General features: G+C 39.8%; 1 protein-coding gene across 5 annotated transcripts in view; it reads left to right on the top strand.

The window, feature by feature from the left end:
• The window catches only part of frya (furry homolog a (Drosophila)), a 92,148-nt gene that overhangs the window by 18,013 nt on the left and 56,659 nt on the right, over window positions 1–17,476 (top strand). For all 5 annotated transcript variants that reach the window (XM_053647750.1, XM_053647751.1, XM_053647753.1 and 2 more), the window contains 6 exons: window positions 9,410–9,463; window positions 13,307–13,446; window positions 13,910–14,000; window positions 15,215–15,294; window positions 15,391–15,471; window positions 15,969–16,137. In XM_053647750.1, coding sequence (XP_053503725.1) covers window positions 9,410–9,463; window positions 13,307–13,446; window positions 13,910–14,000; window positions 15,215–15,294; window positions 15,391–15,471; window positions 15,969–16,137 — 615 coding nt within the window. The remainder of the gene's footprint in view (window positions 1–9,409; window positions 9,464–13,306; window positions 13,447–13,909; window positions 14,001–15,214; window positions 15,295–15,390; window positions 15,472–15,968; window positions 16,138–17,476) is intronic.

The following is a 17,476-nucleotide window of genomic DNA, read 5'->3' as shown; positions in this document are numbered from 1 at the left end:
AATTAGCCAGCTACGTACCTGGAGAGACATTCTGTCCGCTGGCACAATTCGACAAACCCCATTTTTTAATAGCGCATATCCTATTTGTTTACACTTCTCTGTTGCCACTACCATACTTGTATCTGTCCTGTGGGTTTTGCATAATCCTGTGCACGCTCTGAGAAATAGTTCTGACCCCGACAGAACTTTATTGTCTGTCTACGGCCATACTGTAATTACGGTCACACTTAATTATCCGCAAGTGAGATTGACGTTAGTGACAATATGCATGCTAAGATCTCAGCTTACGACCAAAGAATGCTTTTCCGATGTGGAATATCTGTCGGTGACAGCAGAATCCCGTGGAAATGGTATTATGTAAAGCTGGTGTAACATCATGATGTCTGTCATGATGCATTCATGCCAGCAGAGGACCCCCTCCCCTGAGTACAAACTGTCGTTTCCTGTTTCATGATCACTTCCTGTTGTGCTATCACTTGTTTATGAACTAGATACTGTTAGGATAATCAAGGTCACAGTCATGTTGCAAGGTCTCGATCATACTTTTTATTGTGTAAGCTCTGAGCCGCTGTTTCCTGCCTGGTGCTTTGATCTGCGCACTGGTATTTTGGCTGCTCTTTGGATTTTCCCCTGGCCTTGATAGTATCATGGATATGCTGCATTCTGTCGTTCGGTATTATCTTTGCGTTGTGTGTAAAGTTTGACTAAAACCTCCAGGACATTGAGCATTAGCCATGTCCTGTGTCTCTGGTGTCACAGCTGGCTTTTTTTTTTTGGTCAAAAAGTACATATTAATTGATACTACTGGATAACAGGTCATAGACCTTCAATTGACTCTCCTGCTTGGTGCTTTTGTATTTCTTGTTGGACGTCTCTCACGGTCTCAGTTCGGCTCAAGTCTATAGTGCCATGAGTGGGGCAGTGGTGGCTTGAAGGTTGAGGCTCTGGGTTAGTGATCAGAAGGTCAGGGGTTCAAGCCCCAGCACTGCCAGGCTGCCCCTGTTGGGCCCTTGAGCAAGGCCCTTAACCCTCTCTCCTCCAGGGGGCGCTGTATCATAGCTGACCCTGCACTCTGACCCCAACTTCCTGACATGCTGGGGTATGTGAAGAAAAGAATTTCACTGTGCTCTACTGTATATGTGACCAATAAAGACCCATTATGAGTTCCTGAGTTCCACACTCTGCACTCTCAGCCTCCTCATCTAAAAGTCAAACTCATGGCTTGGACACTTATGCAAGCGATCTAGTAGTCAAATCAGTGGAGTCAATGATAACTCCCAGATGACTCAGTAGGTTGATTCAATACTACTAGACAAAAATGATTTGCAGCCTGCACAGACCTTTCATTAATCTTTGGTTCTTCTATGACTCTTTCATATCTGAGAGGAAATTCAGTTAGTTGGATGTTATGTATAGATCATTAAAAAAAATTAAATAATCACGACCGGAGATATTTCTGCTACAAAGAAATTGTGCAGTGTAATATCAAAACTAGGGGCGCACGGTGGTTAGCACGTTCGCCTCACACCTCCAGGGTCGGGGGTTCGATTCCCATCGTGGCCCTGTGTGTGCGGAGTTTGCATGTTCTCCCCGTGCTGCTTGGGTTTCCTCCGGGTACTCCGGTTTCCTCCCCCAGTCCAAAGACATGCATGGTAGGCTGATTGGCGTGTCTAAAGTGTCCGTAGTGTACGAATGGGTGTGTGATGGATTGGCACCCTGTCCAGGGTGTACCCGGTGCTCCCTGGGATAGGCTCCAGGTTCCCCTGGCCCTGAAGGAAGAATAAGCGGTATAGAAGATGGATGGATGGAATATCAAAACTATTTCCACATTCCGCATTCAGTTTCTGGAATAAACACAGGTGTTGTGTTGCAAGTGTGTTTATAACATACGGAAACAACATTTTTCCAAGGGTGTTGATTCATTTACTATAATAGCAGCTCTGATAGTAGCTTGGTTACAAGGCAAATCACCGGTTTATATGAGGCTACGTCCACGTTAATCCAGATATGGACATTTTTGTTTTATCAAGCTCTCTGTACACAACGGTTACAAACGTTGAGTAAAATTGCTCGTCCACCCTGAAACGTCTGAAGACACTTACGCCCCTTTATAGCGCATGCGTAAAAGTCTAAGAAGCGTACGCCTGTCACATTTCCATCCGGCGTTTCTTTACGTTCCGTCTCTTCGAATCGCGAGTAAATCTTCTATCCCCTTTGAAAAAATGCAGTCTGTCCAAAAGGTTGGACAAAGTGACATTAACAACAGCTGCGGTACGACATCGTCCACCGTCTTGTTTGTTTTCTGTTGAATGGGTCACATGACACATATGTCATTGTTTATAATGATATAATAACTCCATTTTCTCAGCCCACACTACAACGTGAAACTGCCATTTTCAAATCTATCCACTCGGGAGAGCGTTTTTTGAAAAGCTCCTTTTTCACTGGACATAAACACCGTCTCAGAGTGAGCGGAAGGCCGGGAAAAAGATGCGTTTTCAAATTCATCCAGATTAATGTGGACGTAGCCTTCATGCGCTTACTCTAATGCTTGTTCTAGTCCTATAGTAACAACGTACAGTGCACATGGACTTGGTGGACACTCTACATATGTGGAATGGAAACGAGTGTCATTTTTGCTATAATCGTTTATTATAATGATTGTGACGGGACATTTATTCGACATTTATGGAAGGAGTCTCCAGTGTCAGAGCTTTGTGTGTAACAGTCAGTGGTATTGCTGTAAGTTTTATTTTTGTCTTATTAACCTCAAGAAAAAGGAAAAAAAGAGAAGCTGATGATGTAATGACTGTTCATAACCGTTATAATGGACGTAATGGCAGGAACTGTCACAACATTAAATCTAACCATGAACGTATAAAATGTACACGGTGTCATTCTCTGATAATTAAAAATAAATTGTTTATCTGGTATAAAATAAAACACTTCAGGATGTACTGTTATTGGACAATAATCAACTTCCTGATGGTAACAGTGACTCTACTTCACACGTCACACTTCCCTGTCATTGATTATTTTCCTATAACAGATGTTACAAACCCCCAGATGTTTTATTCCTTACATAACGCATGATTTAGTATGATATGTATATCAGCAAAGGCATTTACACACAAACGGTCATCTGGCAGTATGAAGCAGAACAGGCAACCTACATATAATGACATAACTTAGGGTTAGAAATTGAATCTTGAGGGCATACCAGAGTGGGGTAAAACTTTCAGGCGTTAGCTTTCAGTTGAGCGAAAATGGAATGAAATTTAATTTTCACTGCTAAAAGGGAGACGGAATCGATATGTGCCCTCACATTGATTTTGTTTCCTGTGAAATGAAGACAGGATATTGGTTCATGAAAGTTAATACAGCACACAGTTTGGCTAAAATTGACCCTCCTTTCCTCAACTGAGCCTTTCGAAAATGTCTTAGAGTACACAGTTCCTCTGTTGTGAAGAACTAATAGCATTCTGTCTACTGTACCTCTCAAACAGGATCCAGCATTCTTCCCTGATATGACTGAAAGTTTATCCTGACTGAAAGCAGCAGAGATTTCTAATAGATATCTGTACTGAATGTGTTCAAATATTTTATGGATTTTATTTTCCCCAGAAGGTAGATACGACTACAAACACACATACAGTGCTTGGGGTTTTTTTGGTTTTGTTTTTTAAGACAAAAATAACCTTGATAAACTGGAGAGAGAAAAAAAAGGTACCTGGGGTGGGAAATGTAGGGTATAATCTTAAAAATGTACAATTCTACAGCACTAAGAGCCTTTTCTAATATGGAAGTACTGTGTTGTAGGGTTCTTTAATGGTTTCTTGATGTATAACCCTAAATTTTCTAAAAGCGTACTCTTCGAATAGTGTTTCTGATCTCCAGTCCTCAGCCCCTCCTCCCATAATGTTTTAGATGTCTCACTAATTAAAACACCTGGTTCAACTCATCAGCTTGTTAGTGTATTAGATAGGGAGACATCTAAAACATTCCGGGAACGGGGCTGAGGACTGGATTTGAGAAACACTGTCTTAGAAAATGGACTCCTCAAAGGTGGTCTAGAGACGGTTGGAGTTCCCTAACCCTAACCCTAACCCTGACCCTAAGGGTTTCTATCTATCTATCTATCTATCTATCTATCTATTTGTCTATCTATCTATCCATCTATCTCTCTAGCTATCTGTCTGTCTGTCTCTCTGTCTGTCTATCTATCTGTCTGTCTGTCTCTCTGTCTGTCTATCTATCTATCTATCTATCTATCTATTTATCTATCTGTCTGTCTGTCTGTATAGCTGTCTGTCTGTCTATCTAGCTATCTATCTATTTCTCTAGCTATATGTCTGTCTATCTATCTATCTGTCTGTCTGTGTGTCTGTCTATCTGTCTATCTATCTCTCTATCTGTCTGTCTGTCTGTCTATCTATCTGTTTGTCTGTCTATCTATCTGTCTATCTGTCTGTCTGTCTGTCTATCTCTCTATCTGTCTGTCTGTCTATCTATCTATCTGTCTGTCTGTCTAGCTATCTGTCTGTCTGTCTATCTAGCTATCTGTCTGTCTGTCTGTCTATCTATCTGTCTGTCTATCTATCTATCTATCTGTCTGTCTGTCTGTCTGTCTGTATAGCTGTCTGTATGTCTATCTAGCTATCTATCTATTTCTCTAGCTATATGTCTGTCTATCTATCTATCTGTCTGTCTGTCTGTCTGTCTGTCTATCTATCTGTTTGTCTGTCTATCTGTGTGTCTATCTGTCTATCTATCTATCTGTCTGTCTGTCTGTATAGCTGTCTGTATGTCTATCTAGCTATCTATCTATTTCTCTAGCTATATGTCTGTCTATCTATCTATCTCTCTATCTATCTATCTGTCTATCTATCTGTTTGTCTGTCTATCTGTGTGTCTATCTATCTGTCTATCTATCTCTCTATCTATCTATCTACCTGTCTATCTACCTGTCTGTCTATCTGTCTGTCTGTCTGTCTGTCTGTCTATTTAACTAACTAACTCAGTAGTTATTTATTTGAGCTTTAAATTCAGGAGACATTCTGAAATAATTTGACCATCAGGAATAATGAAGAAACTAAAAGGAGGAACTTTTTTTTTTTTTTTTTTTTTCAAAGATCAGAATTTCTACTTTAATTTTAAAAACATCTATGGTATTTCTAAGATTACGTTGGTTAGGGATGGTGTATTCTGATATTCTGTTATCGCTATGGATGAAACTCATCCCGAGGTACTTCAGAAATGCCTTAAAAAAAACCTTAAAAATCTGTGGAGTCAAGATTTGGATTGAGAATTTCAACATTTCAAGTCATAACCTGCTCCACTGACCCGTTTGTGTGTCGATGGGAGTACTTCTCCCTGTGTCTGTGACATCAAGCACCAAATGATGAGTGTTGGAAGTAATAGGCACTATACTGTACGTTTTGTTTACGACTTAAAATACACTCTATGGCCAAAAGTATGTTGACCATCATGCCCGTATGTGCTTGTTGAACGTCTCATTCCACAACCATGAACACTGATATGGAGCGTGTTCCTCATTTGCTGCTAGTTTCCACTCGAATTTGGAACATGGCTGTGGGGATTTGCACATTCAGTCACAGGCGCATTGGTGAGTTCAGGCCCCAGTGTGGGGCCTCGGGGGCCTCGGTGTACAGCCAGTGTTACAGTTACAGTGTTCCAGATCATCCCAAAGGTGTTCAGTGGTGTTGAGGTCAGAGCTCTGTCCAGGCCATTTAAGTTCTTCCACACCAACCTCGGCAACACAGGAGCACCGCCATGCTGGAACAGGTTTGATCCGCCAGTGAAGGGAAACTGTAATGGTACAGCATACAAAGACATTCTTGACAATTGTGTAATTCCAACTCAGTCATTTGGAGAAGGCCCACATATGGTCGGGTATCCGCGTACTTTTTGGCCATATAGAGTATGTAACTTAAACCGGGCCCGTATTATGAACACGTCCACCACTGCTAGGTTATTAGTGTAGTACTGCTTTAAAGGGAACTGCTACACACCTTTCTGCTTATGGAAATACTGTTTCATAAGACCAGCAGACACTGAGACGTTTTCCTCTTGTAAATCATTTGCTCATTTTAGTTACTGTATTGGTTATATTTTTTAAATTAAGTTCTATAAAGAATACTTTGGGATGAAGATAGGTAGAGAACTGAAATAAATAAATAAATAAATAAATAAATAAATAAATAAATAAATCATTTTTTTTTTTAAGTGTCTCAAATGGTGCGTCAGTATGAAACCCAAAACAACATGTACCTTGTTCCATCACTCCACGAAGTCAGATCACATGACCTTGCTTACGTGATCAGTGGCTTTAGAGAGGTATGGAGTAAAGACAAGCCAGGAATAAGGCCAAGGAATAAAAACAGATGTATGACAGGGTCAAGTTAAGGTGAAAGGATATTAGAGAATGGTCCCGGATACGTCAGCTGGTAACGTTGGCCACAGGCGCCGGCACCTGCCACCCCTTGCTCAGGGATGAAGTGAGAAATAGTGTGTGTGTGTGTGTGTGTAGCATTCTCACCATGTTTTGTGTGCTGCCTGTGTGGTTTTTTTTAGTGATTGTGTAGGGTTTTATGGTATTTCCATAGCAACAGTGTCAATAGTTCTAAGAAATTTTGACTGACAATTAATAAGACTGTTCGGAGGTTAAAAAGAGAACGTTGTTTTTTTCTTCTTCTTCTTTTTCTTTTTAATAAAACCCATTTGAAATATGACTATTCCATACAATATGGTGCCATTTGATGTTCATCTGTCCGGAAAAATTCAAACGAGTATCAGCGTAACAGATAAAGACAGAATTCTTGTCAATTTTAGCTGTTAGCGATGATGACTTTTACGGGTTAGCAAGCATCTTTACAGCCTGATGCTTAGTGTTTCATGTCAGTAAGTTTTGTCTTATCGGATTTAGGACTGTTTGGCAGATTGCCCGAATAAGTACAATATTAGCCATTTTATTATGGGTCCTCTAGGTTTTCTGTAATGGTCCTGCATGCTAACACAGAGGTGCTAGTCTTAGGCACTAGCCAAGCTAGTACTAGGTAGTGTAGAAATAAATACTCCTTGCAAGCAATGCTCAATGACATTGAGTCTAAAATATTCTGTTTTCCAGTGTAGAAAATACACGGTCGCGTTATTAGCCATTTTCATGCTAACATAGTGTTGATGATTCATATTCAGAAGGTCCAGAGAGCCATTTTTGAATGGTTAGTGTTAGTACAGTCTCTGACTATATTTTTCATTTACAACATTCCAAGACCTGCGAACATGAAAGATTGAGGGATTTACAGAGCAGTGTGAGGAGGAGGAGGAGGAGGAGGAAAAGGTAATGAATGCCTTTACAGGTTACAGCATCTTATAAAAGGTTTGGATGGACGACAAGATCAGACTGTGCTGTAAATCTGCTGTCCATTCCCTCGATGTTCCCTAAATGTACGTCCTCCCTGTCAGCTTTACGAATCTTGAGAAAGTTGTTTGCACTTTTAATTAACTGAATCACAGTATCCCAGATAAGTGAGCTGGTGGCCAGACCTTCGTGATTTGTTATGAGCGTCATAAAAACTGATCAATGACTGCATTAAGCTCACACAAAAGGGCATTTGTTTCTGAAAAGAACATTGCGCTTTGTATAAATATAAGCTTCATCAATCCTGCTCCAGAACAACTTGGAGCTGAAATATTTATGAGCCCGAAGCTAAAAGGCTTCGTTATTGAGCCGAATCAGCATAAATTGAATTGACCTCAGCGTCCTGTCTGTCTGCTCCCGTAGACTCGTTTAGCTCCGTTGACTCTCCCTTGCTTTTGACCGCCCTGCCTAAAGTTAAAGCCGATAAAAGTGTTCGATTGAGCTGTAAGAAAGCCAGCAGCATGACCTTCCATGTCTTATTTATGTGTCATCGAATAACTCGGCCATGGAAACAGCACTTTTTTGCCCTACGTTAGTACGTTTTAGAATAAAAAAAATCATTCCGAGTTAAAATATTTGAATTAAAATATCGAATTATAATAATTTTTTGCATTGCTGTGCTAATACCGTACATTTAAAGCCCCGATGACATCGAAATGGAAGTTTCGTGACTTTTAGTACGAGTATTTTAGCCTTAAGGAAAATCTATAGGCTAGCGCGCTAAGAAACAGTGACAAGATTTGCGTTTAGAATATTTATGCATCAGAACATTTCAAAATGTTATTCAGTTTTCCAGCTGTAAGTTGGTTAAAAAGGAAATGGCTTGAATTCGTTCACGTTGAAGACGGACGTGTTTGCGCCAGCTCATGGCTTTGTGCCAAGTACGACTTAGCCCTGGCTGTGAGGTAAGTTAAACACTATTAAAAAGAAGGAGGAGGAAATATCCCGCCCTGACATCCTGTTTCAGTGGAAATTTCGTCAACGCATCGAATAACGCCGTGCGTTTCCCGGCACTTCACGGGGACTTGAACATCTCATGCTTGATCATCTGATGCTTTCCATGAGTCATCCGTAACAGGTTATGATTTTTTTTTCTCTGCCACAACGTTCCTTCAACCCTGTCACCCGAACACGTCCACCTCTAGGAAATATTTGGAATATTCTACAAGTCACATGTTCAACATCAACTTGTGACATCAGAACTTCCTGATGATTATAGGAAGGAAAAATAAGTTATCTCATTTCATCCGTCCATCCATCTTCTATACCGCTTATCCTCTTCAGGGTCACGGGGAAACCTGGAGCCTATCCCAGGGAGCATGGGGCACAAGGCGGGGTGCGCCCAAGTTATCTCACCGTGCACCCAAGTTATCTAATTTATTTTCCTTTAGTCTCTGTGACCTTGTGATGTTACACTATTACCCAAATACGTAGACCAAACTAGGGGCCATGACGGCTTAGTGGTTAGCACAGTTGCCTTGCACCTGTAGTGTTGGGGGTTCAAATCCCACCTCTCCCCTTACTGCATGGAACTTGCATTGGAATTTTCCCATGCTTCAGGTGTTTCCTCCAGTTACTCGGGTCTCCTCCGCCGCGACCCTGTGTAGGATAAGCGGTATGGAGAATGGATGGATGAATATACCAAAATGTAAAAAATACTCAACCATGCAGCCGTTCTCAATCAGGGAACCTTATAGAAAATAAAGTACATTTTCCTGCGATTAGTTAACATGATTTTTTAACGTTTTCTGTGATTCAATGCTGAAAATTTTACATGTATATTAATATTGTTTCATTTTTAAGAATTTCAAAGGGAGAAGTGGTATGCCAAACATGTAAACAGCCTCTCAATGATGTGTGCATATGGTATACTGTATACAATCTTAAAAATCTTAACGCACTACGATATAATCCGCCAGTTTCCTGTTCATCGGCAGTTCGTTTATCTTGTGTTCTTTTGTTTTTCAGGAGAAGCCTTTAACTAAGTCCTTGCAGAGGGGTGAGGATCCACAGTTGGACCAAGTAAGTGCACTTCACTCAGCGGAGAACATCACTAAACTTTTCTTTTTTTTGTTTTTTTTTTTAATATCGAACTTAAGATGAGATTCTTCATACACAGACAAACAGATATCTACAGGAAATGTGATATCCGAGAAATGACCAAATGTCAGCTCCTGCAGACGGGAACCTTTTAGCCTGATCTGCCGAGCCAAAGGTTAATCAGGCTTTATATTTTATTGAAATGTGTATAGATTGCTCCGGCCCACACCGACGGGAATACGGACGTGATTTATAAATGATGAATGAATCGTAAAGTTGAAGGATCTGCACAGGATTACGGGATAGTTCTATGTCGAATAAATGCGTATTTGTTGAACTTCTTAGTTCTTCGGGGGTCTTTTATCTTCTTAAATGTACTTTTAAGTATCCTTTTAAAAATGTGTACCGATTTAATAATTCACCTCCGTCTGTAGGTAGTGCAGCAACACGGTCGATCTCTTCATTCTGATTGGTGTTGATTCATTTTCTATGACAGCAGCTCTGACTGTAGCGACGGCTGTATGCGCTAATAAATCATTCACTAAGCAAAATAGCGAGCAAACAAAACAAACAAACAAAGAACAAAGAATATGTTTTGAACTTTTCTGCGAGGCAGCCTGTATTTAACGTTTATGGAAGGAGTCTCCAGCGTCAGCACTTTGTCATGGTGCTCTCTGGTTTCTCGGGAACAGGACCAACTGCATCTTTTTGTCTTATTAACTTTGAGAGAGATAAAAGAGGCTGGTGAGGGAACGACTGCTATAACATAAGTGATAACAGGAACTTGTTTACTTTAACTAGAAAAGTATGACATTTTTTAATTGATAAAAATGGGAAAAAAATGAAATAAAATGAAAATAGTAATTATTATCTATTCATGTTGGGTAAATCCTATTCACTGCCATGTTACAGCATTAAAAAACAAATATCCAAATGTTCTGGTGAGCAAGCAGTTTTATTTTCATGGTCAGGTGTGTAAGCGTTCTGTGCGTGCGTGTATGTGTGTGTGTGTGTGTGTGTGTGTGTGTGTGTGTGTGTGTGTGTGTGTGTAGTTCCTGGTCTTTCAGCAACCTCACAGAGAGATGATTCTTCTTTCATAATGAACGGTTCTCTGTGTTCTCCCTGAGCCCCAAACATATCACTCTCTCTTCTGCATTTATACTCCTCTCCTCTTCTCTCCTCTCTCTCTCTCTCTCTCTCTCTCTGCATTCATCATGCCCTCCCTTACCAGCTCCTTTCCTCCCCACTATCTAAGTTATACTGTACATACCCACCCATTCGCCTCCATTTCATCCTTCTCGGGTGTTTTATTCTCATGCTCTTTTTGACGTGTTTTGCCTTTCTGTATGTTCTATTCCTGTACCTGTTACACCTCATCTTTCTTGGATGTTCTCGTCTCGTCTGGGACTGTCCATTTCCTGCCCTTTTTTAAAAAATTTTTTTTTCAGCCCACTCTATTTTTGTCATGAGAATTGTACTAATGCTAAACTTTAAAAATCCATATTTTGTATGATTCAATGCTTTGAGATGAATCGGTCGATTTTACTGATTCCATTAATTAAGGGGAGAAAATATTCAATTCATTTCAGATGTGAAATTTGCCACTGCAGTGTTCCGGCCCCATTGTTTTAAACAACATCGTGCTCTGAAAATCGTATCAAAAGTTAGGAGAGTTAAAGGTTAGGACTGAACACGTGACGGGCAAGTGTTATTACGTCATACATTTTAAGAGCTCTTTTAATGCAGGCCTTTAGACAAAGGCCATTGTCTTTTTTTCATTTTTATGTTCATAGTATCTATACATTTTAATGAAAGTGAAACAACCAGTAGGCATGTTTGTATGCCGTTTGCTTCTGTCTAAAAGTTTCTGGGTGGCTAGTGATGTTTAAAAAAATTTTTATGCAAGTTGATATTACTATGTAGCAAACTATTTCAGGGTAACTAACATCAGGAGGTTAGCTTGGAAGGAGAAAGTTTACCATGTCATACTTCCTTCACATCATCACTGTAGTAGTAGTAGTAGTAGTAGTAGTAGCAATAGTAGTAGTAGTAGTAATAGTAGTAGTAGTATTAATAGTAGTAGTAGTAGTAGTAGTATTAATAGTAGTAGTAGTATTAATAGTAGTAGTAGTAGTAGTAGTATTAATAGTAGTAGTAGTAGTAGTATTAATAGTAGTAGTAGTAGTAGTAGTAGTATTAATAGTAGTAGTAGTAGTAGCAATAGTAGTAGTAGTAGTAGTAATAGTAGTAGTAGTATTAATAGTAGTAGTAGTAGTAGTAGTATTAATAGTAGTAGTAGTAGTAGTATTAATAGTAGTAGTAGTAGTAGTAGTAGTAATAGTAGTAGTAGTAGTAGTATTAATAGTAGTAGTAGTAGTAGTAGTATTAATAGTAGTAGTAGTAGTAGTATTAATAGTAGTAGTAGTAGTAGTAGTAGTAATAGTAGTAGTAGTAGTAGTATTAATAGTAGTAGTAGTAGTAGTAGTAGTAATAGTAGTAGTAGTAGTAGTATTAATAGTAGTAGTAGTAGTAGTAGTAGTAATAGTAGTAGTAGTAGTAGTATTAATAGTAGTAGTAGTAGTAGTAGTAGTAGTATTAATAGTAGTAGTAGTAGTAGTAGTAGTATTAATAGTAGTAGTAGTAGTAGTAGTAATAGTAGTAGTAGTAGTAGCAATAGTAGTAGTAGTACTAGTAATAGTAGTAGTAGTATTAATAGTAGTAGTAGTATTAGTAATAGTAGTAGTAGTAGTAGTATTAATAGTAGTAGTAGTAGTAGTAGTAGCAATAGTAGTAGTAGTACTAGTAATAGTAGTAGTAGTAGTAGTAGTAATAGTAGTAGTAGTAGTAGTAGTAGCAATAGTAGTAGTAGTACTAGTAATAGTAGTAGTAGTAGTAGTAATAGTAGTAGTAGTATTAATAGTAGTAGTAGTAGTAGTAGTAGTATTAGTAATAGTAGTAGTAGTAATAGTAGTAGTAGTATTAATAGTAGTAGTAGTAGTAGTATTAATAGTAGTAGTAGTATTAGTAATAGTAGTAGTAGTAATAGTAGTAGTAGTAGTAGTATTAATAGTAGTAGTAGTAGTAGTAGTAGCAATAGTAGTAGTAGTACTAGTAATAGTAGTAGTAGTAGTAGTAGTAATAGTAGTAGTAGTAGTAGTAGCAATAGTAGTAGTAGTAGTAGTAGTAGTAGTAGTAGTAGTAATAGTAGTAGTAGTATTAGTATTAATAGTAGTAGTAGTAGTAGTAGCAATAGTAGTAGTAGTACTAGTAATAGTAGTAGTAGTAGTAGTAGTAATAGTAGTAGTAGTAGTAGTAGCAATAGTAGTAGTAGTAGTAGTAGTAGTAGTAGTAGTAGTAGTAATAGTAGTAGTAGTATTAGTATTAATAGTAGTAGTAGTAGTAGTAGCAATAGTAGTAGTAGTACTAGTAATAGTAGTAGTAGTACTAGTAATAGTAGTAGTAGTAGTAGTAGTATTAATAGTAGTAGTAGTAGTAGTAGTAATAGTAGTAGTAGTAGTAGTATTTGGCGGCACGGTAGCTTGGTTGCTAGCACGTTTGCCTTGCACCTCCAGGGTTGGGGGTTTGGATACTACATCTGCCTTATGTTCGTGGAGTTTGCATGTTCTCCCTGTGCTTCAAGGGTTTCCTCTGGGTACTTCCAGTTTCCTCCCTCAGTCTAAAGACATGCACTGTAGGCTGACTGGCATTCCCAAATTGTCCATAGTGGGTGAATGGGTCTTCTTCTTCACCTTTGGGAGAAGAAGACATTGACATTGCGTGTCCATTACATTGCATATTTAACTGTATAAATCATTTGCCTTCCAGTTGATCAGCACAATGAGTTCTCTGGCAGAGTACTGCCTGCCCTCTATCCTCCGCACACTGTTCGACTGGTACAGGAGGCAGAATGGAGTGGACGATGAATCCCATGAGTACACACCACGCTCCAGCACAAAGTCCAAAAAGTGAGGCTTGTTACCCTTTTTCACAAGGATAAGAGTGGTGATAATTGTGTTGCAAGACCATTACATTATTTATCTTATTTTTTTTACTCTATAAACCTGAATGGACCTCTGCTGGTATTGAATTCCATTTGATTTTGTATTTGGGCGTGTTTGGGTGGGTGTCTTTTCTCTGCCATGGACTGTATGACACTTCTCCTAATAAATATCACTGACGTAACAAAAATACACTATAATGGACTATTAAAATGTTTGGATTGATTCAAAAGTGCCAAAATAGCGCGATGACATCACATGTCCAGCCCAGCACTGAGTCACGGAGTCACGGAGAGCTGTGCTTCATCATTGCAGAATAATATTTTAATCTGTGATCGAGGATGAGACAGTGAGGTTGAGTATACTGCACCTTAAATACAGTATTCATTGTTCTTCTCTCTCTCTCTCTCTCTCTCTCTCTCTCTCTCAGTGATGAACAGCAGAGAGATTATTTACTGGAGAGGAGAGATCTGGCCATCGACTTCATCTTCTCCCTTGTTCTTATAGAAGTTCTCAAACAGGTACTTGATACAGTCGTGTCCCATTCCAGTACATGACTACATGAGTTGGCACCTCAGCAGGTTGCATGGACACTGAATTATCTATTCTCTTAATCTAACATATGGATCTTTAAAATTGTGTCTTTATCAAGTCTTTATAAATGTGTCTTTTTATTAGCAGCAACCTCATACAACAGTGCAAGTTATAAAACTGACCCCAGATGTATTCCATCAGACAATTCAGCCAGTCTGGGCCTGACAGTTCCATGTCTTCCACGCTTCACTGAAGCTCTGAGGATGACATAATGATAAGTCTAGGGCCTCCAGTTTAACCTCATCAGCGCTGTACCCTTATTCATCAAAGTTATATTCCATGGAAAAATGAATTGTAGCTTTTTATGAACCTGTTTACGGTCACAATAAAGGAGAGAACTGAACCTCTTCCAACCTCATCTGCATGTAGTTACGCAAACGCCATTTACAGCTAGGTTTTTATTCGTTTTCGCACTCAAATAGGTCAAATTTAACCAAAGTCAGATGTCATTAAAGCTTCTTTTGTGGGTTTTAGTGCTGATATCAACCTCATATACAGTCTATGGTAACATATATGATATTCACGCATCGTTGAACGACCAGTCTGCCTAAAACTCTCGGACGTTCCGAATGCAAACACACCTGTTACTCAATGGAAGTACTAATGGTTTGATGAAGATCCATGTCTGTTCATTATAATTCATTTGTAATATAAATTACACGGGGGTTCGATTCCCACCGTGGCCCTGTGTGTGCGGAGTTCGCATGTTCTCCCCGTGCTGCGGGGGTTTCCTCCGGGTACTCCGGTTTCCTCCCCCAGCACAAACACATGCATGGTAGTCTGATTGGCGTGTCTAAAGTGTCCGTAGTGTATGAATGGGTGTCTGAGTGTGTATGTGATTGTGCCCTGCGATGGACTGGCACCCTGTCCAGGGTGTACCCCGCCTTGTGCCCCATGCTCCCTGGGATAGACTCCAGGTTTCCCCGCGACCCTGAAAAGGATAAAGCGGTGTAGAAGATGGATGGATGGATAAATTAGAACGAATTTCGTCATTGACACGAAACCTCATTTAGTGCCACGTTGATGTTGATACTAAACCTCATTCTTAGACCTCATTGGATTTGTAAAACATGGATGTAGCATGTGAAAGGTGTTCAATATAAGCTTTCTAATGATGCTTTCTGTCTCCTTCAATGACTAGATGCCTCTCCACCCTGTTCTCGACACTTTGGTCCAGGACGTCATTGACCTGGCCTTTAAGCACTTTAAATACAAAGAAGGGTAACATTCAGAGCGTCCTCTATCCACTACAAGCACCTCATGTCTGTTCCTCTTTCACTCCGCTGTAACATGATGGTGTTTTCTGCATGTTTTCAGGTACAATGGTCCTAACATGGCCAATATGCACATTGTAGCAGATCTATATGCAGAAGTAATAGGAGTCCTGGCTCAGGCAAGGTGAGTAGATCACACAATACACCATGCATGCTTTACACAAATGTCCATGAACCCAGGGCTTCTAAAAAATTAGTACCCTCCTCTTCATGTTGCAGAGTTTAGTTACGCCATATGTACCAGTTTTAAGATCGTATAGTTGATGCTTTTTAAACGAGATAGCTCTGTCATCAGCCGAGTAGTGGAGTGAGCATTAATTAACCTTGCATTATTTCATTTTCGTATATACTCAGTAGTCTAATGTTTGTGGGTGGGTTAGCGGGTGTTTTACTATTTTAGAATAATTATAATGAAGACCCTATGAAATAACACATGGAATAATATTTGTACCCTACTCTACTTTTAAAAAGATTATCATGCTTAATGGTTTACTTCCGTGTCATGCATTGTTCGACTGAATTCGAGCTGGGAAAATGACTGTGATATACACGTCTCTCAGCTTTTTCCACAAGTACCGTAGATCGTCTTGTTTTCACTCCTCTCGCTTCGCCCTACCTCAGGTTCCCTGCTGTGAAGAAGAAGTTTCTGAGTGAGCTGAAGGAGCTCCGTCAGAAGGAGCAGAACCCCTGCGTGGTCCAGAGCACCATCAGTCTCATCATGGGCCTGAAGTTCTTCAGGGTGAAGATGTATCCTGTCGAGGACTTTGAGGCGTCTTTTCAGTTCATGCAGGTACTGTAAAGTGATGAGAAACTGATGAACATTACTTTATTACTTTACCTCTGATGGCAGCCCAGTATCGTTTAACTGTAGTTATGTAATCTGTATCAGGCTATTTGGAGCACATTAACTGATATTTATGCAAGCGTTTAACTGAAAGTTTATGTAAGTGCGCTTTCGACTAATGCGTCCAATTAGGCATTAAATATGTAAGATGTTTTCTTTTGCACTGTTCAGCTCAATTTACCAGGTTATGTACCCATTTGTTCAGTGGAAAATGACCTTGAAAAGATATCTTTTTTCTTCTTTAAAAGCATTGCACAGGCTTATTGCATCATGGATGTCTCTAAATTATTATAACAACACACACTGCTTCCTCAAAAGTAACGTTATAGGGGAACCGTGAGCTCTATTTCTGTAATCAAGGCTCACATGGGGGGAAAAAACAAAACAAAACAAGATGTAAGAACAGCAGTGCAGATGTCCAACGTGGTATCAAAAAGTCAGACTTGCACACAGCTAAACTGATAAGGATATACAGTCAGGAAAATATCGATGACGGTTTAAGTGACGGAAAACATTTTGTATTAAAACAACATAAGAGCTGCAGTACTGTGGAAAAGTATTACGCACCCTATTTATTATTTTTTAGATTTTTTTATTTGATGACTTCTACATTAGCGAGTCAGTACAAAAACATGTTAGATTTCCAAACATCAGTTCTCCGGCACAAAATTAAACGCTCCAAAAAAATTTTTTGTATGTCCGTACGTGGGCGCACGGTGGCTTAGTGGTTAGCACGTTCACCTCACACATCACACCTCCAGGGTCGGGGGGTTCGATTCCCACCGTGGCCCTGTGTGTGTGGAGTTTGCATGTTCTCCCCGTGCTGCGGGGGTTTCCTCCGGGTACTCCGGTTTCCTCCCCCAGTCCAAAGACGTGCATGGTAGGCTGATTGGCGTGTCCAAAGTGTCCGTAGTGTATGAATGTGTGTGTGTGAGTGTACGTGATTGTGCCCTGCGATGGATTGGCACCCTGTCCAGGGTGAACCCCGCCTTGGGATAGGCTCCATGTTCCCCGTGACCCTGAAAAGGATAAAGCGGTATAGAAGATGGATGGATGGATGTCCATATGCTGTCTGTTAATGGCTCGGTTTTGGAGTTTCAAAGTAAATTGAAGAACCTTGGAGCTATTTTTGATCCCAGTCTGACATTTGACCCTCATGTGCCGAACACTGTCAAAACGTCCATTTTTTTTTTTTTAAATCTCAGACCTACCGCGTGCTTACGGCTCATTTTATTCTCTCCTGTTGCTGAAAGTCTGATGAAATCTTTAGCGTTTTCCTCTCATT

Source organism: Ictalurus furcatus, chromosome 17, assembly GCF_023375685.1.
Source record: "Ictalurus furcatus strain D&B chromosome 17, Billie_1.0, whole genome shotgun sequence".
In the NCBI taxonomy this organism is placed as follows: domain Eukaryota; kingdom Metazoa; phylum Chordata; class Actinopteri; order Siluriformes; family Ictaluridae; genus Ictalurus; species Ictalurus furcatus.
The sequence above is the reverse complement of the archived record's forward strand: the minus strand, read 5'-3'. Positions and strand labels throughout refer to the sequence as shown.